At 41.8% G+C, this 26,951-nt stretch overlaps 2 protein-coding genes across 2 annotated transcripts in view; one reads left to right on the top strand and one right to left on the bottom strand.

Annotated features, from left to right (window-relative positions):
• LOC135220054 (2-oxoglutarate dehydrogenase-like, mitochondrial) overlaps positions 1–26,253 on the bottom strand; it is a 33,558-nt gene extending 7,305 nt beyond the window's left edge. The window contains exons 1-3 of the mRNA XM_064257384.1: positions 25,960–26,253; positions 9,930–10,052; positions 9,595–9,758 (exon numbers count right to left, since the gene is read on the bottom strand). Coding sequence (XP_064113454.1) covers positions 9,595–9,758; positions 9,930–10,052; positions 25,960–26,118 — 446 coding nt within the window. The 5' untranslated portion in view covers positions 26,119–26,253. The remainder of the gene's footprint in view (positions 1–9,594; positions 9,759–9,929; positions 10,053–25,959) is intronic.
• The window catches only part of LOC135219682 (2-oxoglutarate dehydrogenase-like, mitochondrial), a 446,325-nt gene that overhangs the window by 280,334 nt on the left and 139,040 nt on the right, over positions 1–26,951 (top strand).

Here is a 26,951-nt window from a genome sequence, read left to right as displayed (position 1 = left end):
AGTGAAGGAACTTCCTGGACGTGGGATGAACAGGGATTTTGAAGTATGCGTCCCTTAATCTATCGAAGTGATTCAAGGTGGGTAAGTCGATCACAGGCCTCCATCCTCCCGTCGCCTTGGGCACCAAGAAGATGTGACTGTAAAAACCCGGGACGGATGCACTACTCCTCTATCGCATCCTTGTCCAGCATTTTCTGCACTTCCTCCCGAAGAAGCCAAGAACTTCAGAGAATCTGAAGGATATGCCTTCCTGAGCTGCGGCTTGTCCGACAGAGGAGGAGAGAAATCGAATGGCAGTAGGTATCCTAACCGAAGGACCTCTACCACCCACTTTTCTGCCCCATAACTCTGCCACTTGGCCCAATTGGCCAGCCAAGTGGCAGGAGAGGGAGAGGCACCTAACCTACCGACGGCCCCCTTTACCTCTGCCCCTTGGGCGTTTGATCTTCTGACTTTGGCTGTGTCGAACAGGGAGGCCCTGCCGAACTCGAGGGTCCTCGACGGCCTACCAGGCGATGATCTCCTAGACTGCTGCTGGACAGGGGGAGGAGGAGGAGCCGGACGTCTCCGAGGATGAGACTCCAACTTAAACCACGGCCTGGCACCAGTCGGTCTTTGGTGTCAGCCGGCGCCGGTCTATCGCATTTTTGTGAGTTCTGTCCGAGGAGACAAAAATTGGGACTCCAACAGATCTCCGTTCCTCAATGGCAGCAAGGACTAGGTGTCGAGCGATCTCTCCATCCCAGACAAAGCCGCGTCCCTTCTAATCAGAAGATTAGCCCATAAATTGGCACAGGTGAGCCAAATTTGAAAACGCCTTGCCCTGGACTGCAACAGACTGGCAAGCGAGGAGGCACTCACCAACCCTTCCTGGGACCTGTCGGAAGCTATCTTGGCAATAACCACAGACCAGAGGTCCAGCCAAGAAACCGTCTGCAACATGGAGGCCGCCATAGATTCCAATGCTGAGGCATCTTGCAGAGACAAGGACAGAGCCATTGACCTCACCTGTTCCAAAGTCAAACCCGGCTTCAGGCAAATGACGTATGGGTTAAGATTGCGTGACAACAAAAATGCAGAGCTCGTAGCATAGTACTTCCTATGTCTAGTGAGAGGCAGGGGTAGCAGTTTGGTAGAACCCCTAGACCGAAGTGAACCGTCCCGGTCCGAAACAGAGGCGTTAACCTTCTGCAAGACCGACTGAACGTGCCCCGACAAAGGAAGCTGAAGAGACGATTTGGGGTCCTGAGTAGCTCCCACCAAGGCTTCTAACCGACGACGAGAAGGATGTGTAGGCTCTTCTAAGGCGCCTTCTCCACCAAAATTAATGGAAGTGTTAGCAGCCAAACAGCCCGAAACCCCAACTAACCTGTCTGGGCTGGGTCCATACGTCGGCCTCCGAGACGAACCGACTATAACACTAGGAACATCACTTACCTCAACATATGACTCCACATGTCCATGAATGGTCACGGGTGTGGCGGACGTACGTACGTGAGATGGGGAAAACTCGAACACTCAAGACCGAAGGAGAATCCCTTAGGTCGAACTCTTGGAAGCACCAGTGAGAGAGGCAGGCAAACACTCCAGCTGCACCAACTCCGTGCTCACTACCTTCGACCTCTTGACAGGCGCCTTGAGATGCTTACGGCAATGAATGGGCCTTGGAGAAGAAGGAGCACTAACATCACGTGCACGGGCAGGGGAGGTTGCAATACGCTCGCGATGTGCATGGACGGGGGACAACACACACACACAAACACATGCCCGAGATTCAAGGCAGAACCTGAAGCATCTCCTGCAGAATGCACACCACTAACACTGCCCGAACCAACAGCACTCTCGGGAACACGTCCGTGTTGTTCCTCCCTCAAAGGCAAAGGAAGGGCAAAGTCCTTAGCCTTCCAATGCTTGATACGCCGACAGGGCATAGAGGGGGAAGAGGGAGAGGAAGACAGCACTAGTTTCTTATGCGCACTCTTCTCAGGAGGCAGGAAGCAACACGTTTCCTACCAGTCCTCCCAACCGATAAGGCAGCCAACTTCACATCCAATACAGAGTCCAACCTCTGAAGCACTGCCTGGCATATGACCTCAGACTGATGTGCCAGAGAAGACTCCGATGACAAGGAAGGGAGATGCAGCAAACTGGGCTGCAGTTAGATTGACGTCACGACTGAGAAAGGCGGATCAGAGGAGACGACTGAGAGAGACGTCATCGATGTGAGTGACGTCACAAGTGGCGGTGACATCACTGCTTCCCCTCGGTGCGAGGGGGAATGAGACGCTACTGTTAGAGAAATACACAAAGACGGACCCCATGACATCATCAACGGGGCTGACGCCACAGTGTCACTCCGACTCGAAGTGACTGCAGACACTGGCGGAGCAATACAAGATGGGTGACTGCTGCTACCCACGAAGATGAGGCCGGGGAGAGGAGGGATGGCCTGGCCAGACTGGGGAGGGAGGTGCAAACCTCCACAAAATGCACTAGGAACCCCTCCAAGGATGGGGTAACCCCCCCTAGCCGGAGCATCTTCCAAATCGCTGCCATTTTGGACGCCTCCGACTCTGGAAGAGAAGAGATTGATGAAAAAGTCCCACCCTTCTCGGGAACCAAATAAACTCCCAAGGAAGAAGGGCTACATTACAAACACTAGCCTGGCGGCCTCCCGATACTTCCATTGACGAATCAATGAAGAAAAGGAAGGAGACAGCAGGGACAACATTACTATGAGGGTTGACTACTGCAGGAGACGAAACATTGGGAATAGGCACAAAACTTTCCCAAGTAGGAAGAGTCGAAACCCTCCGATGCTCTCTCTTGCCATAAAACGACCTCCACTGCTCCTTAGGCCATGCCCAGCATTCCGTGCAAGGATTCGTAATAGTACAAAAATCAGAAGGGCACGGCACCTACTGCATATGATGTGAGGGTCGGTCGCTACCCAAGCCAAAAAACGAGAACACGGAAAACCTGGAAACTCCGGGGCACATACACTGACGCCGAGAAGGAGCAGAAGAAGCCATAATACCAGCCAAACACACACACACAAAAACAGAAACGAAACGGGCAATGAACTGGGAAAAGGCTAAGAGAAGTTAACACAACTCTCGCCCAGGCAGTCAAAAGAAAGATTGGTGTAGCGGCGTCGTCCTAGACCACTTCTAACCCGAGCTACGCATGCGTTGCCAGATATCACAAGATTCCTTGCTTTCATGTGCTTTTTAACCAGATTCAGCTAGGCACTAAAAATGATCCTGTTGTTAAGACCGAAGGTTTGTTCGCGTATGAACAACAGCAATTTTCAATGCCAATATACACTGATTTCCAGTTATTAATGTCAATACATACCAAGCAGAGGTGCCATTAACCAGTTATTGGTGCTGTAAGTGCCAATTTTCGGTTATCAGCTATTTTCACTATGGAATGGAACTGCCGCTGATAACCGGGGACTGCCTCTACTTCAAAATTGTGTTTTTTACCAACAAAATGATAATCAATTTTTAATGTTAAATGAATGTTATCCTAAATGTTATTACTACTGTAATTACAATACCATTAAAATTCGGAAAGGTTACCGAAAGATGAAGGTGGCTTTGAGCATAACCATAACTTGATGGTTACATTTATCAGCTGGGCTTGCACAGAGAAAAGTTAATTTCACTGATATGGAATTATTCCTCAAATGTGCCAATATGTAAGGTAAAAATGGTTTTATTACCTTTATTATAGTTTACAGTCACCTCTCAATTAATGTGTGTTTAATTAACACATTTTCGATTTAACACGAGCTAGAAAATATTTTAAAATGTTTGAAAAAAGCAAAAAATTTGATTTGACAAGAATTGGTGCTGGAGCATTGTTTTTAAATCACCCACGCATCAGCGTTGCTGATGATGGCCATTGAAATAAACAGACATAGCAAAGTGCACAGCATGTATTTATTAATAGAGCAAAAGACGGTGTTATGTATCTATTAATAATTTATTAATAAAGCAAAAGACAGTTTATTTGTTAATAAAGCAAAAGATTTTGTTCTGTTGTTCTTTTCTGTCTGATCTACTTGACCCTTAAACGGCGACTGGACGTATTTTACGTCGACATTTTTTGTCTCTCGGGTGCCGACTGGACGTATTTTACGTCGACATACAAAAGTTTTTTTAAAAATTCACGGAAAAATACTTTTAGGCCTACCAGCCGAAAACTCTGGAATCACGCGCCTTGGGGGATGCTGGGAGTACACTGATCAAGGTGTTGTTTTGTTACAATCGTTACGCAGGCGCGCAAGCGCGGATTTCTTTCTTGCCGCACTAAAAAGTATCTATGACACATCTCGGAAATTATTTCGTCACTTTGACATAATTTTTGTACCATTTTAAATTAGCCGTTACATGGAGTATTATATATGAAAATATGCGGATTTTTATGTAGAATACAACAAAAAATACTCATGATTGAATCTTTTATTATTTTTGAGATATTTTTATATAAATAACAATAAGTGCCAAAATTTCAACCTTCGGTCAACTTTGACTCTACCGAAATGGTCAAAAAACGCAGTTGTAAGCTAAAACTCTTATATTTTAGTAATATTCAATCATTTACCTTAATTTTGCAACTAATTGTAAGTCTCTAGCACAATATTTTGATTTATAGTGAATTTATGAAAAAACTTTTTCCTTACGTCCGCGCGGTAACTCTTCCGAAAAAAAACATCATACATGCGATTGTGGTAATGTTTGCACCATTTTAAAATTAGCCGTTATATAAAGTTTTATATATGGAAATGTGCGCAATTTCATGCACAATACAACTAAAAGCAACCTATGGTTGTAGCTTTTATCAATTTTGAAATATTTTCATATAAAAAATGATGTGACAAATTTTCAACCTTCGGTCAACTTGACTCCGAAATGGTCGAAAAACGCAATTGTAATTAAGCTAAACACTTGTATATTCTATTAATATTCAATCAAATACCTTCATTTTGCAACCAATTGGAAGTCTCTAGCACAATATTTTGATTTATGGCGAATTTATGAAAAAAATAACATTTTCTTTACGTCCGTGCGGTAACTCTTCCGAAAAAATCATACATGCGATTGTGGTAATGTTTGCATCATTTTAAATTATCAGTTACATAAAGTTTTATATATGAAAATGTGCGCAATTTCATGTAGAATACAACAAAAAATAATTGAAGGTTGTAGCTTTTTTCATTTTTGAAATATTTGCATATAAATCACGATAAATAAAAAAAAATCACATTCCGTCAACTTTGACTCTACCGAAATGGTCGAAAACGCAATTGTAAGCTAAAACTCTTACAGTCTAGTAATATTCAGTCATTTATCTTCATCTTGAAATAAATTTGAAGTCTCTAGCACAATATTTAGATTTATGGTGAATTTAAAAAAACCTTTCCTTCCCTCCGCGCGCGGATTCTCCGCCACAAATCTCCGAAATGCGTACGTCCCATTCTTGGAATATTTGCTCCGTTTCATATTAGGCATTTCATAGAGTTTTATATATGAAAATGTGCGCAATTTCATGTAGAATAAAACGAAAAATATTTGAAGGTTGTAGCTTTTCTAATTTCCGAAATAATTGCATATAAAAAAAATATATATATAAAAATTTGCCATTCGGTCAACTTTAACTCGTCAGATATGGTCGAAAACTGCAATTGTAAGTTAATACTCTTACAGTATAGTAATATTCAATCATTTGTCTTCATTTTGAAAGAAATTGGAAGTCTCTAGGACAATATTTAAATTTATGGTAAATTTTTGAAAAAAAATATTTGTTTACGTCCGCGCGTTACGAATTCATGCATTATTTTGTGATAATATTTTCTCTGTGTTGCTTTTATCGTTTTACAATGTGTTATATACCAAAATGATCGCAATTTAGTGTACATTACAACGAAAAAAAAAAGTAACTTGTTACCTTTAACCGTTTTGCGCTATCATATATCGCATTATTTATATATGATAATTATAATTTTTTTCATTTCTGATGGTTGCATACTAAACTTCAGCCAATGACAAAAAAAGGAGCCAAAAAATGAACTCTTAATATTGAAAACTAAGCGCGCTGTGATTTTTTTTTAAAAAAAAAAAATATTTTTTCCGCTTCTGCGCTCACTCCGAAACACCTCCGGCACAGGGGAGACATTTTTATTTTACTGCTTCGGCGTTTAAGGGTTAATACAGGTATTCTCCTATTAACGATGGACTTAGGTTCCAAAAAACCCATCGTTTGCTGGAAAAATCGTATCTCGAATATACTTGGCCTATCTTACACTAGGGTAATCTTTACATATAGTGAAGCCTAGCCTACAATGCACAGTATACTTTATAAATATATGGTAGAGTAATTATTAATTTCAGCTAATTCTCTAGATTCAAAGCACATTGGCTTATGATAATTCAGTAAAAAAAAATGGACACAAAACAAGAATCAGCTTCGTTCCGACACCGACATAATTGAGCGATTTCAGGCTTCTGATGGCTACATATAATTACAAACGCAACAATATTATATGTATTCTCATACTGTATTATCATAAAATAATAACATAGCAGTCAATGTTTGGGTTTGGAAATCAGCTGATGGTAAATACGAGTTTATTTCGCCACATAAAACTCAATTCTGTGGGAATTTTCTTGCTTCTAGTTAGCATAAAGGAATATCTAGATACTTTACTTATATGAGACAAGGTCATTTTTTGTTATACGACAAATTTTTAAGTTGAAATATGACTTGAATAAGTCTCGTTGTGAACTAAATTACTTTTTTGTTGGCAGATTGCATTGGGAGATGGGAACATGTTTCTGCATATATTCCGTTTGCTTTTTTCACTTGATTTCATCATAATATGAACTTTACATTATTTACTTGTATTGGCATGAAAATAACATTAAAATTTGTTATTTCAAGCCCAGTAGTTCTGATTGAAATAATTTTCCCTAGATTTTATATACAGTTGTGTTTGATGGCATAACTTTACATGAGTTTTGTCATTGTTGCCCATGCATAATAATAGTCATTAGCAACTTGAACAGCTTTTTTCAGCTTCAGCTACAAGTTAGTTTAAATTTAACAGCATATTTACTTGCTGATCTTTGATCTACAGTGTTTCCCCGTATTCGTGGGAGATGTGTACCAGACACCCACGCGATAGCTCAAACCCGGGAATAGTTAGAACTCCCCTCTAAAAATACCTATATCTGCCTATCTTGAAAGTTCAAATACCAAATGTCTACTTAAAGTATTATCCTACTTCAAATATACCCATTGAATTGGTATTATTATCCTCATTTTAAAGTCATCTTAAACATTTTACCAGCCAATAGCAGAGAGAGACCAGAGGAGAGAGCGAGAGAGAGAGAGAGAGAGAGAGAGAGAGAGAGAGAGAGAGAGAGAGAGAGAGTAATAACTCCTTATGATTTTATTAGATTGAAATGAACATCTATAGGCAACACTTTTTTCCCCTCCCATAAATACATATATTTCTCCAGAGAAGAGAGAAAGAGAGGACTGAGCAATTATGTTTGTCTGTCTATCAATTCTTTTGATGGGAGCGAGAGAGATAAAAGGAGGAGGAAATAGAAACACCAAATGTATACCTTATGTAACATCCTGCAACATATTTACCTTAAATTATCATATTACTGTATTAATCTTGGAGATTGTATTAATATAATTTCAAAGTAATCTTAAACATTAGTACCCTTAAAGGTGTATATACTTACATACGTACTTATAACACTTGCAGCCAAGAGAGAGAGACAGAGTTACCACTATGACAAGTATCTTGTGGAGAGAGAGAGAGAGAGAGAGAGAGAGAGAGAGAGAGATAGAGAGAGAGAGAGAGAGAGTTAACCTTAATTAAAAGTGACATGGATAGATTAGTATTGTATTTCTTTAAAATACTAATACATAATATGAATTTGTAATTACAGTTATTATTCTTATTCTTATTTGAAAGTACTAAAAACATATAGTACAAGTACTATAAAAAATCTCGAGTCTCAGTAAATGAGAGAGAGAGAGAGAGAGAGAGAGAGAGAGAGAGAGAGAGAGAGAGAGAGAGAGAGAGAGAGAGAGAGAAATTACATGAGCACTTGGTGGCAACAACACAACAGCTCCTCTCCCCTCCTGTCACATAACTTGATACTATATCTGACAGTTTTAGTACCTGGAGTTAGAGAGAGAAGACTGGGATTTCCTTCATTCTTCCATAAATTTTTAAATTTATAACCTAAGATCTTACTAATTCACTAAGGTATTTTCTTTAATGAATTGATATTATTGCTGTAGTACATTAATATAATATATTTGAAAAATAGAAATAATTTATTTATACAAAAAAACATACATCTTTTTTGTAGTAGAGAGAGAGAGAGAGAGAGAGAGAGAGAGAGAGAGAGAGAGAGAGAGAGAGAGAGAGAGAGAGAGAGAGAGAGAGAGAGAGAGAGAGAGAGAGAGAGAGAATTATTATTTTTATTAGGTGATATTATAACTTATTAGCACTTACTAATACATTATTAATTCAAAATTTTTATTAGGTGATATTATTTCAAACTTATTACACTTACTAATACAGTATTAATCAAAATTAATATTTGAAAATTAGTAAATCATTTTCGTATCATAAAAAGGTATTTAGTCAAGAAAATAAACATCAAAATAGACTAATTAGGGATTATTTTCATCGAAAAACCAGCGAATGGGTGAATCCCCCGCAAATAAAGGGTAGATATGGTCCAGAGAGAAATCCGCGAATTGAGCCCGCGAATCCGGAGAACGCGAATACGGGAGGCCCACTATAGGAAATAAAGTTATTACATAAGTAAAAATATGTCAGTCCCCTTCTACATAACGTCGTTTATAACATAACTACGGTAATTGTTACTATTGTACGATGGTTGAAATACACCAAACAGATGTTGCTGTTATCCAATTCGGTTGTACTTAGCAAAAAAGGGTAGAGTTCCCCGAAGTCCAGGAACGAACGTAACCCCCCTTATTGCTGTTATTTCTTATGGGAAAAAATATGTTTAAATAATGCATTTTTAATTAACGCGAGCTCTCCAAGAACGTAACCCTCGCGTTAATTGAGAGGTGACTGTATTTCCTAACATGGATCTTTTCATGCATGTTGGTGGTTATTGCACCGAGGCTGAGGCAGCTTACCAATAAAAATCACTTAAAATTCAAGGTCTGATTTCTGGAATAGTTATATTTGACGATCCCCAGGTTTTAAAGGTGAATTTTAAGTTTTAAAGGTCGTCTTAGACATGGAATATACAGTAATTAATTATTGGTCTTTCAGACAAAATAGTCTGTGAATGCCCAGTATGAATTTAAGTATTTTGTATGCTAAATCATAATTAAACAATGCAAATATCAAATAAAGCTTCATTTTCCAGGAGATATCCTGGCAGACTCGGCACTAAAAGTATCATATGTACTTCAATCACTTATGTTACATAGAACATAACAGAAAATTTGTAACTTGGTAAAGCACTGAAAGGACAAAAAGAAACTATTGTTATGAAACTGGCATAGAATTACTTATACCTTTGGAATTCAGACTTTTCAGTCATTTCATCAAAAGACGACTTGGCATCAGGATGCCTGAGGAGTGACTTCGGGGTCATCAAAATCAAAGGTTTACGGAAAGGAAGAGCAATCTGTCGCCGTAAAATGTGGAAATAGTTTGCAGGGGTGGAACAGTTGGCTATCTGTTAAAGAATAACAATCTCAATAAATAACAATCTCAATAAAGAACACAGAAGCAATTTTCAAGTAATAAAATACTCAACTTTGGTTTATCTACCACTTGAATGTCATAAATTCACATGGAATTTTAATCAAAGCTAACAGCCCACTTACTAGTGAAAATTAACACTTACTATCCAATTGATATCTGATAGCTGGCGAATAGCAAAGTCCTCAGTGAAAGCAGGCAAGATATCAGGATCATCTGCAGTCATCTGAAGGAATCGTTCGAGTCGTGCACTTGAGTGTTCAGGTCCCTGAAAAAATAAATCCTCAAAATATATCCAAATTTTGAATAAATTTCTCTTCCCTATTCTATTGATTGGCTGGTAGTAAAAAAAAATTGCAAGGTAATAATCAACAATATGCCCATAAAAAATTTTCCCATTCCCAAGTTCACCATTCTTTAGTCTGACAACCAGACAAAAGCAGTTTCACCATGCATGCAGCCTGTGGATCCCTAGGCATGCCTCAACCCACTTTACTTTTTGTAGACTGTGTAGGGTAGCAATAGGTTTTGGACTGGAAAGATGGCCTTTATTACATGATTATTGGGTTTGCATAAAATATGCTGGACACTGCAGTCATATTGTCTAGACCAACAAAATATGGGTCCCTTTGGAGGTTTCAGTTTTCTGGGGGACAGATACACAGCCATCAGCTCCATGAAGTTGATATGACACCAACTCAGAGCAGGTGATTACCGCCCTTCTACCAGGTGATCCCCCATTGGCTTTCCCAACCTGTCAAGGAGGCATGTGTGTGTACATATTATCACTTATACATACAGAGGAGTCAGGATGACCTGTTTTGCCAAAGACCCCTATCAGGTCCATGGCCAGAGTATCTTCCCAACATTTCGACTCCTTGGAAGTAGATTGCAAATCTTTTTTCTTGCATGCCATTGCCAGAATTTAAAAAAAAATTTTAGTTGCAATCTGAGGACTGGAACTACACAGATGCAAATTAACAGGCCGATCATATACTCCAACTGACATCTGGAAATGCTGAGCTGTGCAAGGAACCTTTTCAAGGTCCACCTTTATTCTGTTCTGAGTGTTGGTGGGGAGAGAGAACTGGCTGTGAAGAGTATCCCTACAAAGTTCCAGCCACGGAAAGAGTCTGCTGGGTGTAAGGTGGGACTTGTTCCAATTATTAGAAAACCTTCTGACTGGAGTTTATTGACTACCACTCTCTGGCTTCATAAGCACTCTTCTCTAGTGGGCCACCAGATTAGCCAATCATCCAGGTAGGTCACCAGTTAAATTCCTTCTTTCCTGAGGTCTCAGACAACTACTGCTACTAACTTTATACAACCTTTTCAAGCACTGTTCAACACAAAGGGCATGACTTTGAAGCTGTACATTTCCTTCCCTATCCGGAACCCTAGGAAGGGAAGATGGGAACGGCAATGGGGCATGCCAGTATGTGTCTTTTAGATCTATAAAAATAGTCCAGGTCCCTTGTGGAATGACTGAACATACTTGGGCAACATTAGTAATCCAAAAACTATGGCAAACAATGTTTGTTCAAGCTTGATAAGTCGAGGATCACCCTCCGTCCAGAGGAATCCTTCTTGGGTCACTGAAGAGATGTTACTTAGTGGTGAATATATGCATGTTTCTCTATGGCTCTCTTTAAAAGGACCTCCCACACAATCTTCCTAAGAGGGGTCTGGTTTTTGGACAAACCCCTTTAAAGTGGGTGAGGATGAGACCATTTCTACCCTAGCCGTTGAAGATAATACTGTGTCCCCAAGGGAGGGCTTCCACTACATGTGATACTGTAGATGCCCCCGACCATAAAAAATTTCTATTGGGCTCCCACCTCTTCCCTGGTACAAGATCTTGGCATGCTTCAAAAGGGATGCTTTTGCTGCTGTTGTCCTTTCTGTTGTTAAGAGGATCCTTCGCATGTGACTGGAAGCTTCTATGACTTCAACTCATAACTAACTTTCTTTGGGTTAGGAAGAGAAAACTCAAGCCCATTGCTTCCTGGATTCCCCTCTTCGAAGGAGAGCATACATTGGGGAGTGACATATTGGAACCTGTCAATATTTCCATTAGAGCCTTTATGAAAAACTAGAAAATCATGGAGTAGCTCCAGCTTAGGAAGTTATGATATTGAGGAGGTGGAGTCTAGCATGAAATTCAGGCAAGGCTGTGCCCTCTGAGATTTTTCATAGGAGTCCCAAACCACTGAGTAGCCATGTCCAGAGGAAGCTTTTTCCTTCACACGAATGTTTTTAAAGGGGAAGGGACATAAGGATGGGGTTACCCAGTGAGCATATTGGTTCTCTAAAATAGCTGTTATAACTCCATTTTCCATTAACCTGGTAAAAGGTTCCTTCTATGGCTTTCAATTCCATGTATATTCATAGGTAGGCTAACTCTCTTTCGGTGGTTTCTCAATGTCTACTGAAGGAGGGACTAAGCAACATTCCATATTAGGAAACATTGCTCTGTCCCGAATTCTACATATTCAACTTCAATCATAATTTTCCTCTCAGTGATAAGGCATTTACAATCAGAAAAAAAGACACATTGAGGTGTTACACCAAGGGTTATCAGTATCATTGGGACAGCTACTGGAGTCCCTATCATCATTTGATTTTGAATTTTTTTTAGCCTAATTGGCTGCGTTATTGCTACCAGTCAGCTTTGAAACCAAAATTTGCCCGGGCAGACTGTGCAACCAGTTTATTCTTTCATTTAAAAGCTGGAGAAATTCTTACAACTTACATCTAATTCAGTATCCAGGAATGACCTGATTTCCTCTTTAAAATCATGGATGACAACTCTTATTAATTAATATTTTTTGACATTCAGCTGCTAATACATCTTTGATACTGCTCATAATTTCCTCATGCAACAAGCGTTATTTCCCTAATTGGGGGTGCTTGCACGACTTGATTGTGCCAAGGCAGCTGTATTGCAACGGCCAGGCAACAAAAGAACACAAGTACTGGATGAATAACTACACCAATTAAAAGATACAGACAACTTCAGATGGTGGTTAGGTGGATCCTATTAGGACCTCCTTCAGTATCTGATTGCTGCATTGGAGAGATTTTCTTCTGAGGTATCTCTCTCATGTACAGCAGAAGGCTGTGTCCTAGTCTACCCGGGTTCAGCAGGGCAGACCCAGTGGCAATATCCACTTCATTTCCAATAATGGGAACAAGTAAAGACTACTCTTCTCCATCGGAGGAGTCACCTGGGAGGGTACTAGGAAACCAACGCTTTCCAGGTACTGTCCCCAACATGGGTTTCACCAGAAAGATGTAGTCTCCTCCTTCTGTAACGTTACTGAAACCTAGGTAGGCCACTAACAATACAGCTTAAAGCTTGCTGCTTAATTATTAAAACTTGCTGGAGGAGCAGTGAGCAGTCATGCTTAAAAATTGCTGCCAGGAGCATGTTACATATTTCACACCAGTCCGGCAACCAACCATATTCCCCTTTATTCCTACAAGGGCTATGTTCATGGCAGGTGGTATGAAGAGTACCCATTGGCAAAAAGCGGACCACGAAAATCGCTGTGGTGCACACCATGTGTAGGTCTTGCATAATAGTCCCCATAGTGATATAAGGAACAAGTATTTATTAGAAACTACTTGGTTTACTAATCATCTATAATCACTGTATGGGTAGTATACACTCAACATACTACAGGCTAACTATCATGATGAGCGTCATGACAAAACGTACTTGAGAGGCTCGAATAGGAGCCGAGTCCTGATCTACTTTCTCTTCGTTGGATGACACAAGTGACAAGGTGGTATATCCAACTTTAGGAACAATAGCCTTCTTAAGAAAACCCATCAGATCATGATGTTACTGATGATGTGGAGCTAAAGACAAATCTTCTAAACCAGACGTCTTTGCACAAGACACAGTTGGTTTCGAACGTTCTACCTTTGGTGCCAAGCGACTCACTTTAGGCATCGAGAGACTTACAGAAGGGGGGAACTGTGTACAGGTGAGTGTGAGTGAGTCGACACACCTGACGCTGAACACTGGGAGTGGACTGGTGACTGGAAGCAAGAGGTTGCTTACAATGCTCCAAATATCTAGGTGCTAGCACAGGTTGTTCAAATGAGGCTAACGACTCCGGACTGTCCCAAGGTGAATGCTCAGAAGGATCATGATGAGCAGGAGCATTAATGCAAGAAAGTTGCGGTCTAAGAACAGGTTCCTTATGCTTCTCCACAAGTGGGAGACGATACTTCTGAATCCAATGACAACTGAGCACCACTCACTAAAACACCTTTCCAGCGACATTTCAGCCGAAACCTGTGAACACACGACAGGTTCAACCATGGGGCAACTATCAGGGGCAATCTCCTCGACTGCCAGTATGACTTCTCCCCGGTGCAGAGGAGCAGGACTGACTTTAGGTCTAAGAGATCCGAGGGGCCAGACAGCGCCACTCCTCCACCACACATCCAGTAAGATGCCTTCCCAGTGGCTGTCTGTCAATACCTGACTACCCGAATGTAAACCCACGACCTCCCTTGGACCTCTGGTATTCCACTGCACAACACTTCACTGTTATAAGGATAAATTTATGATAAAAGAAATAAAAGACTGACAAAGGCATGGGATGGAAGTGAGGGAGCCAGGCGTAGGAGCAAATGAATAAGAAAGGAGGGCTAGTAGTAGGAGAGAACTGGTGCTGGGTGGTGCACACTCTGAGCTGGGCACAGGAGGTAGGCGGCAAGCAGCAGGCAACAGATGGAAGTAGGTGGTGGGCGCTCCTGTGCGCACAAGGGCGAAGAGAGGCTATTAGTGGGAGCCTCACTGATCTCTCAGTTACTGCTTACAGTGGTCCCGCCATATTCGCAGGGGATGTGTACCAGGCCCCACCACGAATAGTTAGAACCCTATAAAAATGCTTAAAACCTCCTATTTTGTTAGTTAAAACTATAGAAAAACCAACTAAAAATTTCTATACCTGGTTTTTTTAATAGCTTTATCACAAAAAGTGCATTATTTGAGGAGATTGACAAAAAAACCCAGGAATAAGTGGATATTTCTCATAGAAAAATAATGTGCATAGGTGAATTTTCCATGAATAGTGGGGGAAATTTTCCCGAGAGAAATCTGCAAATGCGAGAGTACGCGAATTTGGAGAAAGCGAATACAGGGGTCCAATGTACTTTCATGAACAATAATCGATCACCACACTTTTTACTCTCTATAGCAATTTCTGGTATCTAGGTATAAAACAACATACATAAAATGTATGAATATCATGGGTATTTTCTTATATTCAGACATGAATGTATTTTGAGATAATATTAATGTACGTGACTTTCTAAAACAAAAGATAATTTTAAATACAAAAGTAGTTTCAGCATTAAAGTACCAAAGCATATCTGATTCTAATATTGTAAAAAAAAAACAATTGCTTTTATTCTCTATTACAGTCAACCCCTACTACATGTTCTCAAGATTCACAGATTTTTTCTGTTGAGCATCTATAAATTATTTGCAAAAAATTCGGCAATTCACTGCCTTTTCTGTTGATAAATTCACTAATTAGTATATTTTGATGTTATTTTCATGACTAAATACATTTTTATGATAAAAAAATTATTTGGTAATTTTTAAATAATATTAATTCATATTTTTATTAAGTTTAATAAGATTAAATTATATTATATAATAAAAAGGGATTTTGACGTAAGGAAAAATCTATTTCTGGGCGATTGGCTCGTGTCGCCAGCGAAATATCCTTTAATCTATTATTTCTAGGGTAAATGTACTAACCACATACCAGAGAATAAATAAATAAAGACAAAAAGGTCAGTACAACTGACTCGCTCACCCTCCAAGAGGGTGTCGGTATGAACACTATGGCGAGTGAGACCACTACCACGGAGCCGATTGCCAATAGAAATCTCCCACTACAAAATCCCCACAAGAGGAGAGCCGACCCACAGAGTGGGCCAGCAACTACTACTACTCCATCCCATGCTGCCGACTGCTGCGCCTCTGGTGGCCATCCTGAAAGTTAGCAGACAATCTTGAGCGATGGGATGGGTAGGGCGGGATTTCGCTGGCGACACGAGCCAATCGCCAGAAATAGATTTTTCCTTACGTCAAAATCCCTTTTCTGGGTGCTCAGCTCGTGTCGCTGCGCAAAATCGTACCAGAGAAATAGCACAAGATTGTAAAGAAAATTCAACAAACAAAAAGAGGTCTCAAATAAAAGAGTAAAATAAAAGAAAAGAATATAATTGCTTAATAAAGATACATATACACAATGATACAAAATTAGAAATATTGCTTAAATTAAACTTAATGCTAATAATATTTCTTAAATTAAGGTAATTTACATATATATTGACAGGGGCTTACATGGAATAAAATTTTATAAAGTAGTATCTGTGTATCGATATGTACCAAGAACTCTAAAGCAATTATGACAATAACTTGAACAGAACAAACTTCAATAAAAATAATATATGAAGGAATGTATATGACTTAATATAGCAAAACCCGTACCATTGTAAATAAGATGTATCCCCTAGCATAAAAATAAGGGGATCACATCAAAGAGATCAATATATACAATCGATTGTGAGTGTCCCTAGCAAAAAAATAAGGGACACCCACCATATCATCATAAAAGCAGCTAAGACACAAGGTAACCGTGTAGATGAACAAGGCAGGCATAGACGAACTGTGGGTGAGACAGGTAGAAAGAGGACTGGATCTTCTACTAAAGATTAGGCAGAGTCGGGGAAACTATGTTACCCGCCGCAACTGCTGAAAATTTCAGAGCTTCCAAGGACTTTAAGTAATGACGTTTAAATACTGTCGGCGATTTCCATCCAGTATATTTTTTCAACTCATCGAAGTTCATATGTTGGAAATAGTTAATTGATGGGGCTACTGCCCTGACATCATGTGCTTTGGAAAAGAGTCAGGATTGGCTTGTTTAATAAAGTACAGGATCTTGCTGCCTGATGCCTGTAATAGATAAAGTACCACCTTTTTCTCTCTTAAAGAGACCCGATGAGGATGAGGAGGTCCTAGACAGAAAGGCTCGTAAGGTCGATACTGGGCAAAGAGATATCTCTTGTGGAAGGGTACTACCTTCCATGGTTCCCACCTCATCAAAGGATCTTCATTCTTGCTATAAACACGTTCCGGAGAAAGTAGCACTTCCCCTGTGGGAAGAAATTGAATATGATCCGGTCTCTGGATAATGCCGACAGTTCTGAAATTCTAGCTCCTGAGGCCAAGCTTAATAAAAATAGAGTTTTTCTTAAGAGCATTATAAATGAACATGTGTCATTATCAGTTTCTGAAGCCAGCTTTAGAACATCGTTTAAGAACCATGATACTGACGTAGGCCTTACAGAAGGTCTAAGTCTAGCACAAGCCTTGGGAATAGACGAGAAATAGGAGTCTGTCAAGTCTATGTTTGAAACCAAATTGAAAAATCTTTTTCAAGGCTGACTTGTTTGTCGTAATGGTGCAGCTGCCTAGCCTTTTTCAAATAAAGATCTGAAAAAGGATATAGCTGAATTTGATTGTCATGATTCTAACATATCTGATTCTCTCAGGAAGGTTGCTAACTTTTGACAGCAGCATCATACTGTCTCAAAGTTGATCTCTTTTATCGGATTCCGAAGAGATGTTTTGAGGGTCAATATTCGCATCCCTTTTCGCTGCAAACTTCATGAAATCCATAAAAGTTAGGGTTTTAGAATTCCGAGGAAGCGAACACAGTCTTCGTTTGCACTGACTGGGAGAGCCTGGACTGGGAGGGAATCCCGAAGAGGGCGAAGACCCAGTTCCAGAATTAGAGGGTACCAATTGCTCTTCGGCCAATCTGGGGCTACTAGAGCCACTTGACCCTTGAATGTCCTGAGTTTGTTCAGTACCTTCATGAGAAGATTCACTGGAGGAAAGACATAAATCTTCTCCCAGCCATGTTCCAGTCTAGGGCCAGGGCGTCCGTGGCATAGGCCAGAGGGTCCAGGTTGGGGGCCACATAACATGGGAGTTTGTGGTTCGCTTGGGATGCGAAGAGATCCACTTGTAGGCCTGGAACTCTCTGAAGAATCCATTGGAACGAACTGTTGTCCAGTGACCATTGTCCGACTCTAGAGGTACTGATCGGGATAGAGCATCTGCTATGGACGTTTCTCTACTTCCAAGCTATATGGTGGAGGAGAGGTGCCAACTGAACTTGTCCGCCAGGGAGAAGATGGCTACCATGACTGATTTAGATGACGTGATTTGGAGCCTCCCCTGTTTTATACAATGTATACCACTGCGCTGTCCAAGACTACTAGCTTTATGTGGGAGTACTTTGGCGGACGTAACCTTTTTTAGAGTCAAGAACACTGCCATTGCTTCCAGTACGTTTATATGGAACTGACGGAACTGAGGTGACCAAGTTTCCCTGAACTTTCTTGAACTGGGAATATCCTCCCCAACCGCTTAATGAAGCGTCGTGTGGATGGTAATCCCCGGAGGAGGAAACTGAAGGGGCATGATATCGACAAGTTCTTGACTTTCGCCCATGGGCGAAGTCGATTCCCGTAGAATCTGAGGGACTGAGGATAATTTGTCCCTGGACCTGACATTTGCTCGTGAGCGCCAGATTCTGGTTAGGTCTTTCAGTTTGGCTTTCATCAAGAATGTTTGTCACTGATGCAAACTGGAGTGAACCCAGGATCCTTTCCTGAGTTCTTCTTGACGCAAGTTTGTGACTCAGAAATTGCCTTACTGACTTCGCTATTTCTTTCCTCTTGGCTGATGGAATCGCAGAGTATGGGAGATAAAATTTTTTTCATTGGATGCCCAGCCACTGAAAAGTTTGACTCTGGAGTGAGTCTTGACTTGGACCTGTTTATCTTGAAGCCTAGATATTCCAGGAACTGAATCACTTTCAGTGTTGCTATGTGGCATTCCTCGACTGTTGGACGCCCAGATCAACCAATCGTCGAGATACGCTACTACCATAACCCCTTGCGATCTTAGTTGTTGAACTACTACTTCCGCCAACTTCGTGAACACCCTGGTGCTACGTTGAGCCCGAAAGGAACTACCTTGAAGGAGAATGTCTGGTCTCCTATCTTGAACGCAGATACGGACGGAAGTGTCTTGCAATGGGATATGATAGTAAGCGTCTGTAAATCGATAGAGGTGGTGACGGCCCCACGGGAAGTAAGGTCCGTACCTGCGAGATCGTGAGCATCTTGAACTTGTCGCAGCGAATGGCTAAGTTTAAGCGGGACAAGTCTAAGATTACCCTTCTTTTTTGTGAGCCTTTCTTTGGAACGCTGAACAAGCGTCCTTGAAATTTTAATCTGTTTGACTCTCGCTATAGCTCCTTTCTGAGGAGGTCCTCCGCATACTCCGTCAATTCTTTGGATGGAAGTTGGCGGAAAGGTCTGGATGGGGGCGGGTCCGCTACCCAACTCCAACCCAGGCCTTTTGACACAATGCTCTGCGCCCACTTGCTGAAATTCCACCGGTGGCGGAAGTGAAACCGCCTCCCTCCTACCTGAAAGTCCTCATTGATGTTGGTAGCCTCCTCGGCCTCCCCTGAAAGCTTTCCTCTATTAAAGGACCCTCTCGATCCTCTCCCACGAAAGGATCGCTTACCTCTGCCTCCCTTACCCGAGCGTCATACTTCTGGGAAGCCTGACCCTCGAAGACTTGATTGAAGGCTGGAGAGAGACGTAAGAGGTGGAGGTTGAGGCTGGGGGGGAATGACATAAATTGGCTGCGACTGAGCCTTGGAGGTAGAAGGTTGGGCTGCTTGCACCAACTGGGACAGCTGGAACCTGCTGAGTAAAGCGTGGCTGTTTCTTCTGGTAAGGCTGGAAACGTCTGGGTTTCCTTTGAGCCTTACCCTTGACCACTTGATCTTGGCGTCTCTTGGCCGTAAGACCCCAACGATCTTTAAGGCTTTGGTTTAGTCTCGTAGCCTCTGCCTGGACCTCCTTCACCATCGCCTCTGGGAAGAGGTCTGCTCCCCAGATGTTCGATGCAAGCAACTTATTCGGTTCATGCTGAATCGTTGCTTCTGGAGGACATGTTTTCTACAGTTTGTTCTAGCCGTGGCGAACTCAAACATATCAGACTGCACCGTTTGAGTCAGAGACTTGGTGAGAAGCTTAAAAGTGGCTCAGAACCATAGGAAATGGTAGCCACCTCGTCATGGCCATGGTATTGATAGACCTGGCTAACCTAGATTTGGCATCAAATTCTGCCTGAATGAGGCTATCTGGAAGCCTAGGCAGCTTCTCACCAAACTGCTCCATAGCACAGTCTGGTTTGAGTTTGCCCGCCGAAAAAGTGTTGGGCAGATCTTCCCACAACTCACCGGCTGAGGGAAGTAAAGGAGACGTAGGGTCCGCTTCTTTCAGCTGAGGCATCGAATCCCCCTTCTGGGCTGCTGGAATGGTGGTCGTAGCGATCTTTGTCAAGAAGGGAGCGGGGTACTCTCTTCCATTGTAAAGATCGTAAAATGACTCTTAAATGGTTGTATCTTTGTGTGGAACAGTCCATGTCCTCTAGACATCCACCTGAGCCATTCTCTCTGAGCCTGGTCTCGTGAATAGAGGACTGTCTCTTTCGGTACCTTATCGTCTCGAGTCATGGCCGAGGCGGTGAGCCTGGCGTAGCCGATGAACGGAGGCTGAAGGTCTTCCGGGTAGAACTCGAAGTCTTCAATCCTCCGAGTTCCACATTCCGGGATAGAGATAAGCCCGTCTTGGAAGGGGGCGTATGACGCTACTCTCCAAAGGATTGTTCATAGAGAACGGAGGTAGAGAGTCATACGGGGGTAACTGCGCTCCCCTGTGCTGAAAGGTGGGGGAGAGAACTAGTGGAGCTTGGCTCAGTCCGGCTATAATGTTGTCCTGAGAGTTGATCCTATCAGACAACCGGGAGATCATCTGTTCCATACTGGTTTTCAGAGAACCAACCAGATCGCCCACTTGTTGCAATAGACCAGCATTGGAATCCAAAGCCGGAGCTGCTTGCGGAGGTGGACGGGTGGCTCTGAACCGGAACCAAAGGTAGTGGAACTGTTGACTCCGCTGGAGTGTGTGATCTCTGGTGGAGGATCTACTCCTAGAGGATTTAGAGCCGGACCCAGAAGCTTTAGACCTCTCTGCTCCGGATTTCTAGCCGGAGACTTACGAGATGAAGATGACGCCGACGCCGTCTTTTTAGACGACGACGACGTCTTAGTCAAGGTTTTTACTGCTTGACCTTTGACCTTGGGTCTAACGGAAGCATCAGGAGAAGTATACAATTCTGTACCTGTAAAGCCTTGGAAGGATGGAGAGGTTGCAGGGGTAGAAGTCCAGTGGCACCCAGGGCATCCCTTGGGCGTCCAACGTACATACCTCGACCAACAGGTCGTCTACACCTACCATGGGTTCGATATTAAGATCCATGTAGCGACTTCCGAGGAGATGTCCTGGCCTGGATCCGTCAACGAGGCAGCGAGCTGTTGTTGAATGAAAGCGATAGTCGGGGCCGCCTCTGCTGGGTCGACGTAGCCCGTTGACTTGCTCCGGGGAAGATCAGTACCGCCAACCTCTTCTCAAGAATGTAGGGCATACCCTTGGCGGCGTTCTTCCCAAAACCGCCGACCCACAGGCCCGCAGGGTTGTTGCCAGGGCGGTACGGGATCCTTCACAGCCGGAGCCTGGAAGAGAGGGTATTTATTAGATTTAAGATTAAACTTAAAACTAAAACTAAATTAAAAGCTTAACTTAAATTATAGGGGATGCAAACCCCTTGAATTTTTATCTTAAGTTTACGAAAGATTGAATTTAGAAAACTTAAGAACTATAACAAATTGGGGTGGGGACTGACTAACGGAGTTTGGAATACTTACCCGTCTAAAAGCTGGCTCACCAGATCTAAACAGATGGTGCATGTCTCGTGATACCAGACCTGGAGGTCCCCGTGCGGAGCTCCCGCGCCATGGAGCATGGGACCCCGGCAAAACTTCATGTCCACAGGGATCTTGAAGTGTGGCGGCGCATCCCGGATGCTCACAGTTGGTGGTCTGTAAGTGAAAAGACACATGAGTATCTTAAAGGCTATCACTTTACAGGCTAAAGGACAGAGAACTCTCCGTTGCATGCCGGAGCTCGGAAAAATTTTGGGCATAACCCTCCCTTAAGACGCCTGAATAGGCTATAACCCCGGAGAGATCCGGTGAGCAGATAGGGAGGGGGATGGTTTAAGGTAGCTTAAGATAAACTTACTAGTTTAACATAACAGATTCTTAAACCTATAAAATTCGAACGTACCGGACTAAGTCCAGTGCGTGGCGGAGGGTGGTCGCGACTCAGCGCGACGGAGGGGTTTAGTAGAGACCAACTGTATGCCTCGTCCACCCTGCTGGGGCGGACTAGCACCTTTCCTCTGGATGCCGGGGCTCCGGTAGCAAAGGAGCCCCAGTAAGGTGGGAAAGGGCGAGAGGGCACACAGACTCGCTAGCAACGGAGCGACGGAGTAGCGACGGAGTAGCGACTGAGGGGGAAAGGCCAGTCCCCCACCCTTACCATCCGCCGACCGAGAAGCTGGAGAGGTCGAGTCCAGTCTGGGTCTGTCCCGTCCCTCTACTCCCTCCGCTGGGGGGAGAGGGAGGCAGGCTCGGGTATGCGGAGCGAGCGTGGCAGACCAACCCACCCCCCGACTCTATGGAAGTAGCGGGGGGGGGAGGGGGGAAGATCGACTGGACAGGCGTCTGGCTGCTCCGTGATCACGTAGTGACCACGGGGCGTAACAACAAAACAATGAAACAATAAGGCCTAGAAAACACAAGGCCGGTCTGATCAGAGAGATGCTATCGGGAAGCAACCGAACTGAAGAGCGGTAGCATATGGGCCCTATGGGCCATAACCTAGGCTAAGTGAAGCCAGACGCCTACACTAACATAAACATAAAACATAATATAATATAAAATAAATAAATCATGAAAGAAAGAAAACAAAATAGTAGGAGAAAAAACAAAAATCCAGGAGTGTATGACTAACCCGAAGGAAAGTCTACACTCAAGCTAGTCCGGGGCCGATACTAAGAGCCGTGGCTAGGGTTCTGGATAGAAGGAGCCTACATAAGGTAAAAGACATGCATGCATGCACTAAACCGTGTAGACTGTACCCTAAAACAAATAGGATGATTAAAAATAGAGCGTACTAAAGTAAGGGAATGTTCTGGGTATGGGAGACCAAGAACGGACCCGCCACGAGGCAGAACCATGCTGCCATGCTTCCGACCTAGAGTTCGTATTTATACCTAAAAAACGGCAAATACGGGCTCAGGGACGGAAAAAACCAAATAGCGATAAACAGTGAGTACTTAACTTATCTGCTGCGATGGCTGCACGCTCCATGATAAATAAATCCAAAATTAAGGGCACAAATAACACAGAGTAAAAAAGGGCACGTGTATACAGTGTGCGCTAACTGAAAAGGATGTCCACCAGAGGCGCAGCAGTCGGCAGCATGGGATGGAGTAGTAGTAGTTGCTGCCCACTCTGTGGGTCGGCTTCTCCTCTTGTGGGATTTTGTAGTGGGAGATTTCTATTGGCAATCGGCTCGTGGTAGTGGTCTCACTCGCCATAGTGTTCATACCGACACCCTCTGGAGGGTGAGCGAGTCAGTTGTACTGACCTTTTCTTTATTTATTTATTTTCTCTGGTATGTGTTAGTACATTTACCCTAGAAATAATAGATTAAAGGATATTTCGCGCAGCGACACGAGCTGAGCCCAGAAATAATAATTATCCTCTCTCTTACTGAGAGTATATGTGTTTTTGTAAAAATAATTATTTACTAATTTTTCAATATTAATATCTATGTAAACAGCAATAATATCAATTCATTAAGAAAATCCTGTAGTGAATAGTAGGGTTTTAGTTTATAAATTAATAAATCATGTAAAAATAAAGGAAACCCCTCCCCAATCTTTATGTTGAGAGACTTGAAAAGAAGAGAGAGTGTGAACCTGTCAGAAATGTCAAGAAACCTGATGGCAAGGGTGGGACGGTCAGTGATGCCAACTTAGTGGATCCAAGTGTTGCCAGCTTGGCAGTCAAAGGAAATGCTGAAAAATCTCTCTCTCTTTTGGCAGTCCAAAAAAAAAAAAATTGTGTGTGTGTTCTTTGCAGATTTTTCTGCCAAGCCTATCTATAAATTATTTGCAGAAAATTCGGCACTTCCCGGATCCCTTTTTGATTGTTTTTTGATAATTTGCACTATTATTGTGTTATTTTGATGTTTTATCATGACTATATAAATTTTTTGTTTTTTATGATGCAATAAGGATTTACTAATTTTCAAATATTATTTAGTTTAATATAATTAAATAAAAACATAAAAATAATAATTCTCTCTCTCTGTTTTGTAGAAATAAATTATTACCTAATAAATAATAAGTAGTAATAATAATAATAATTTTAATAATAATAATACATTTATTACAATATCTATGCATTTCTGTGGTAAGTGAAAGAATAGAATTCACCCATCTTTTGTAGTAAGCGAAGGTGGGCCTGTCAGACATGTCACATTACTTGACAGAAAGTGACTGCGGGTCCAAAATTGTTGCCAATGCCTGATCAACTCATTTGTACTTTCTCTCTTCTCTCTCCTCTCTCTCTCTCTCTCTCTCTATATCTCTCTCCAATGACAGTCAGTCAAATCCTGGCCTTTAAACTACAGGATCGACAGAGGGAATAGCAATCCATGGGTAAACCCCGTCAATCCATGGGTAAACCCCGTCAGCCTACCTTGGACCTCCGGTATATCTTCTTCCTGGTGCAGGGGAGCAGGACAGTGAGCTTTGTCTAAGAGAAACCACCTCCTCCACTAACACTTCACTGGACATTTTATCACTATTCACTTTGTCCCCACATTCACTCTCACTTGTCCATTGAGGACTCGATGGGATGCCCCTATCTCAGACACAGAACTTACAAATAGGTTGAATTTCTTATCAAATTTGTTATTAGTCCTAGATTTGAGACTAACAATGGCACTTGGTTCAGAAGCATGGGAGCTGAGCATGGGAGTGGGTAGGGGAATAGGAGGACTGAGGATGGGAGAAAGGTTATTTCCAAGAGTAGAGGGAAGAGCAAGACAGGAGTCTGTCTAGGGCCTAGGCAAAGAATCTTTACTAATCAAGGCCCTAGTTTCAACACAAGTGGTCGCCTTTAATCCTATTTTTTTTTTTTCCAATTTATTCAGGTGTGTCTCAAGAAGCTTCCACCTGCTTTCTTTCCAGTTCTTACACTAAGCAAGTAAGCTCTCTTGTAAAAACTTGCCCCCTACACATACTGCACAAGGTATGTGCATCATAGCAGAGTTTGGTCAATACTATAGTCTTGCAGCCTTCACTAAAATAGCATAGACTGGTAGTGCTAGAATATCTAGAATCCGACATATGGACTAACTAAAGCTAAGGAGAAAGAAGCTAAAGCTGCAAATCAAACCAAAAAAAGGCAACAGCTGAGAACTAAAACGGGTATGTCACCGACTTCAGCAAACTGGAGAGTTATGAACTCAGGAGCAAGACGACATGTTGTCGATTGCGCACCATAAATTAGAATAACACTGATGGCTTCTGTTGCTTGCTAGCTCCCATTGCAGTGAGCGGGGCCTGTCACCCCTGCTTTGCAATTAGTAACTTGTTCGCAAATTTTTGAATTAAGGGTGTCGTGCGAGCATAATTGTTAGCTAAGTAATTATGTACTTGGTAGGTTACTTATATAAAATGACTGAGTTATCTTGTACACTATACATATTATCCTTTTCTATAATTCTATCTTCAGCTAAATGCTATTACTATACAACCAATAGTGGAGGTCTTCAATTCTGCAGGTTTTTCATGTAGCAGTGAAGTGAAGTTTAAATCTCTTCTTTTTAGTGTCTTTGGTTTCCTTTACAAATGAACCCTTTGTCATTACAATTTAAAATTACTTAGACACATTAAACAACACTCCAACTACCATTTTAGATATAAAAATAGTACTGTGCTGTACAAAATACTAGTTACTGAGTCATGGTATTCTCAAACAAACTTATGTATTTCTGTTATAATTCTCTGAAACATATATCTGAAATTTAGGAACATACTAGATACCTTAATTGTACATTAGACTTACCATGCCTTCCATGCCATGTGGAAGCAACAAGACTAATCCAGACTGGCGAATCCATTTTGACTGGCCAGATGATATGAACTGATCAATGATACACTGAGCAGTGTTGTTGAAATCACCAAACTGAGCCTCCCAGATTACAAGTGCATTAGGATTGGTCATGGAAAAGCCAAGTTCAAAGCCAAGTACTGCATATTCTGACAAGGAAGAGTTACACACAGTGTATGGGGCCTGATCTGGATACAGATTTGCTAGAATGTTGTACTGTGACTTATCAACCTGCACAAGAAGAAATAAAGAAGAATTAATATACTTGAAATCTACATCTAAGTATGAAGTAAAGCACAAAACAAGCAGGAATAAAAGCACAAAATTAATTCTCAATTAAGCTATACAAAGCTCCAACTTTCATGGGAGCTACCAAGTTATATAAAAAAAAAGAGATTAAGGATAAAATAGGTACCATGCAGCTCTGTATCAACTAGTCTTTCTCCAAATAAAGCAAACAGAAACCACTCATTGTCATTTCATTATTAAATAAAGCAGTAACACCATTCTGCAATGCAACACAACCACTAAACTGGCCACCCCAAAGGAGTACTAAATGAAATGGACTTATGAGGTGCACTGCAGGTAAAACTGACAGTTCTTTAAAGCAACCCTACAGTCACCAGCACTACTGCTTTTTGTTTTCTACTTTTCAGCCATTCTCTTTAGTCTCTCCCTAGGTATCAGTCAAATTCCTTGCTCTTGTGATTATTTTAATTTTTTTTCTAAATTGAAGCATAACGTAGTTGCCCAAGATTCCAGTTAAAAACTTTTAAAAAATAGTCAATTTGAAATTATAGTGTATGTAGAACCTTCCACACAATCAGCATTTTCACTCATGAGAGAATATCTGAGATACTAACAAACTTATTACAAAGCTCTAAAAGGAAAAGCCCATCAACCAATGAAATTATTATAGGACTTCATAAACCAACTCTCAACCAACC

Source organism: Macrobrachium nipponense, chromosome 1 (genome assembly GCF_015104395.2).
Source record: "Macrobrachium nipponense isolate FS-2020 chromosome 1, ASM1510439v2, whole genome shotgun sequence".
Lineage (NCBI taxonomy): Eukaryota > Metazoa > Arthropoda > Malacostraca > Decapoda > Palaemonidae > Macrobrachium > Macrobrachium nipponense.
Note: the sequence above shows the minus strand (reverse complement) of the source record. Positions and strands in the feature narration are given on the sequence as shown.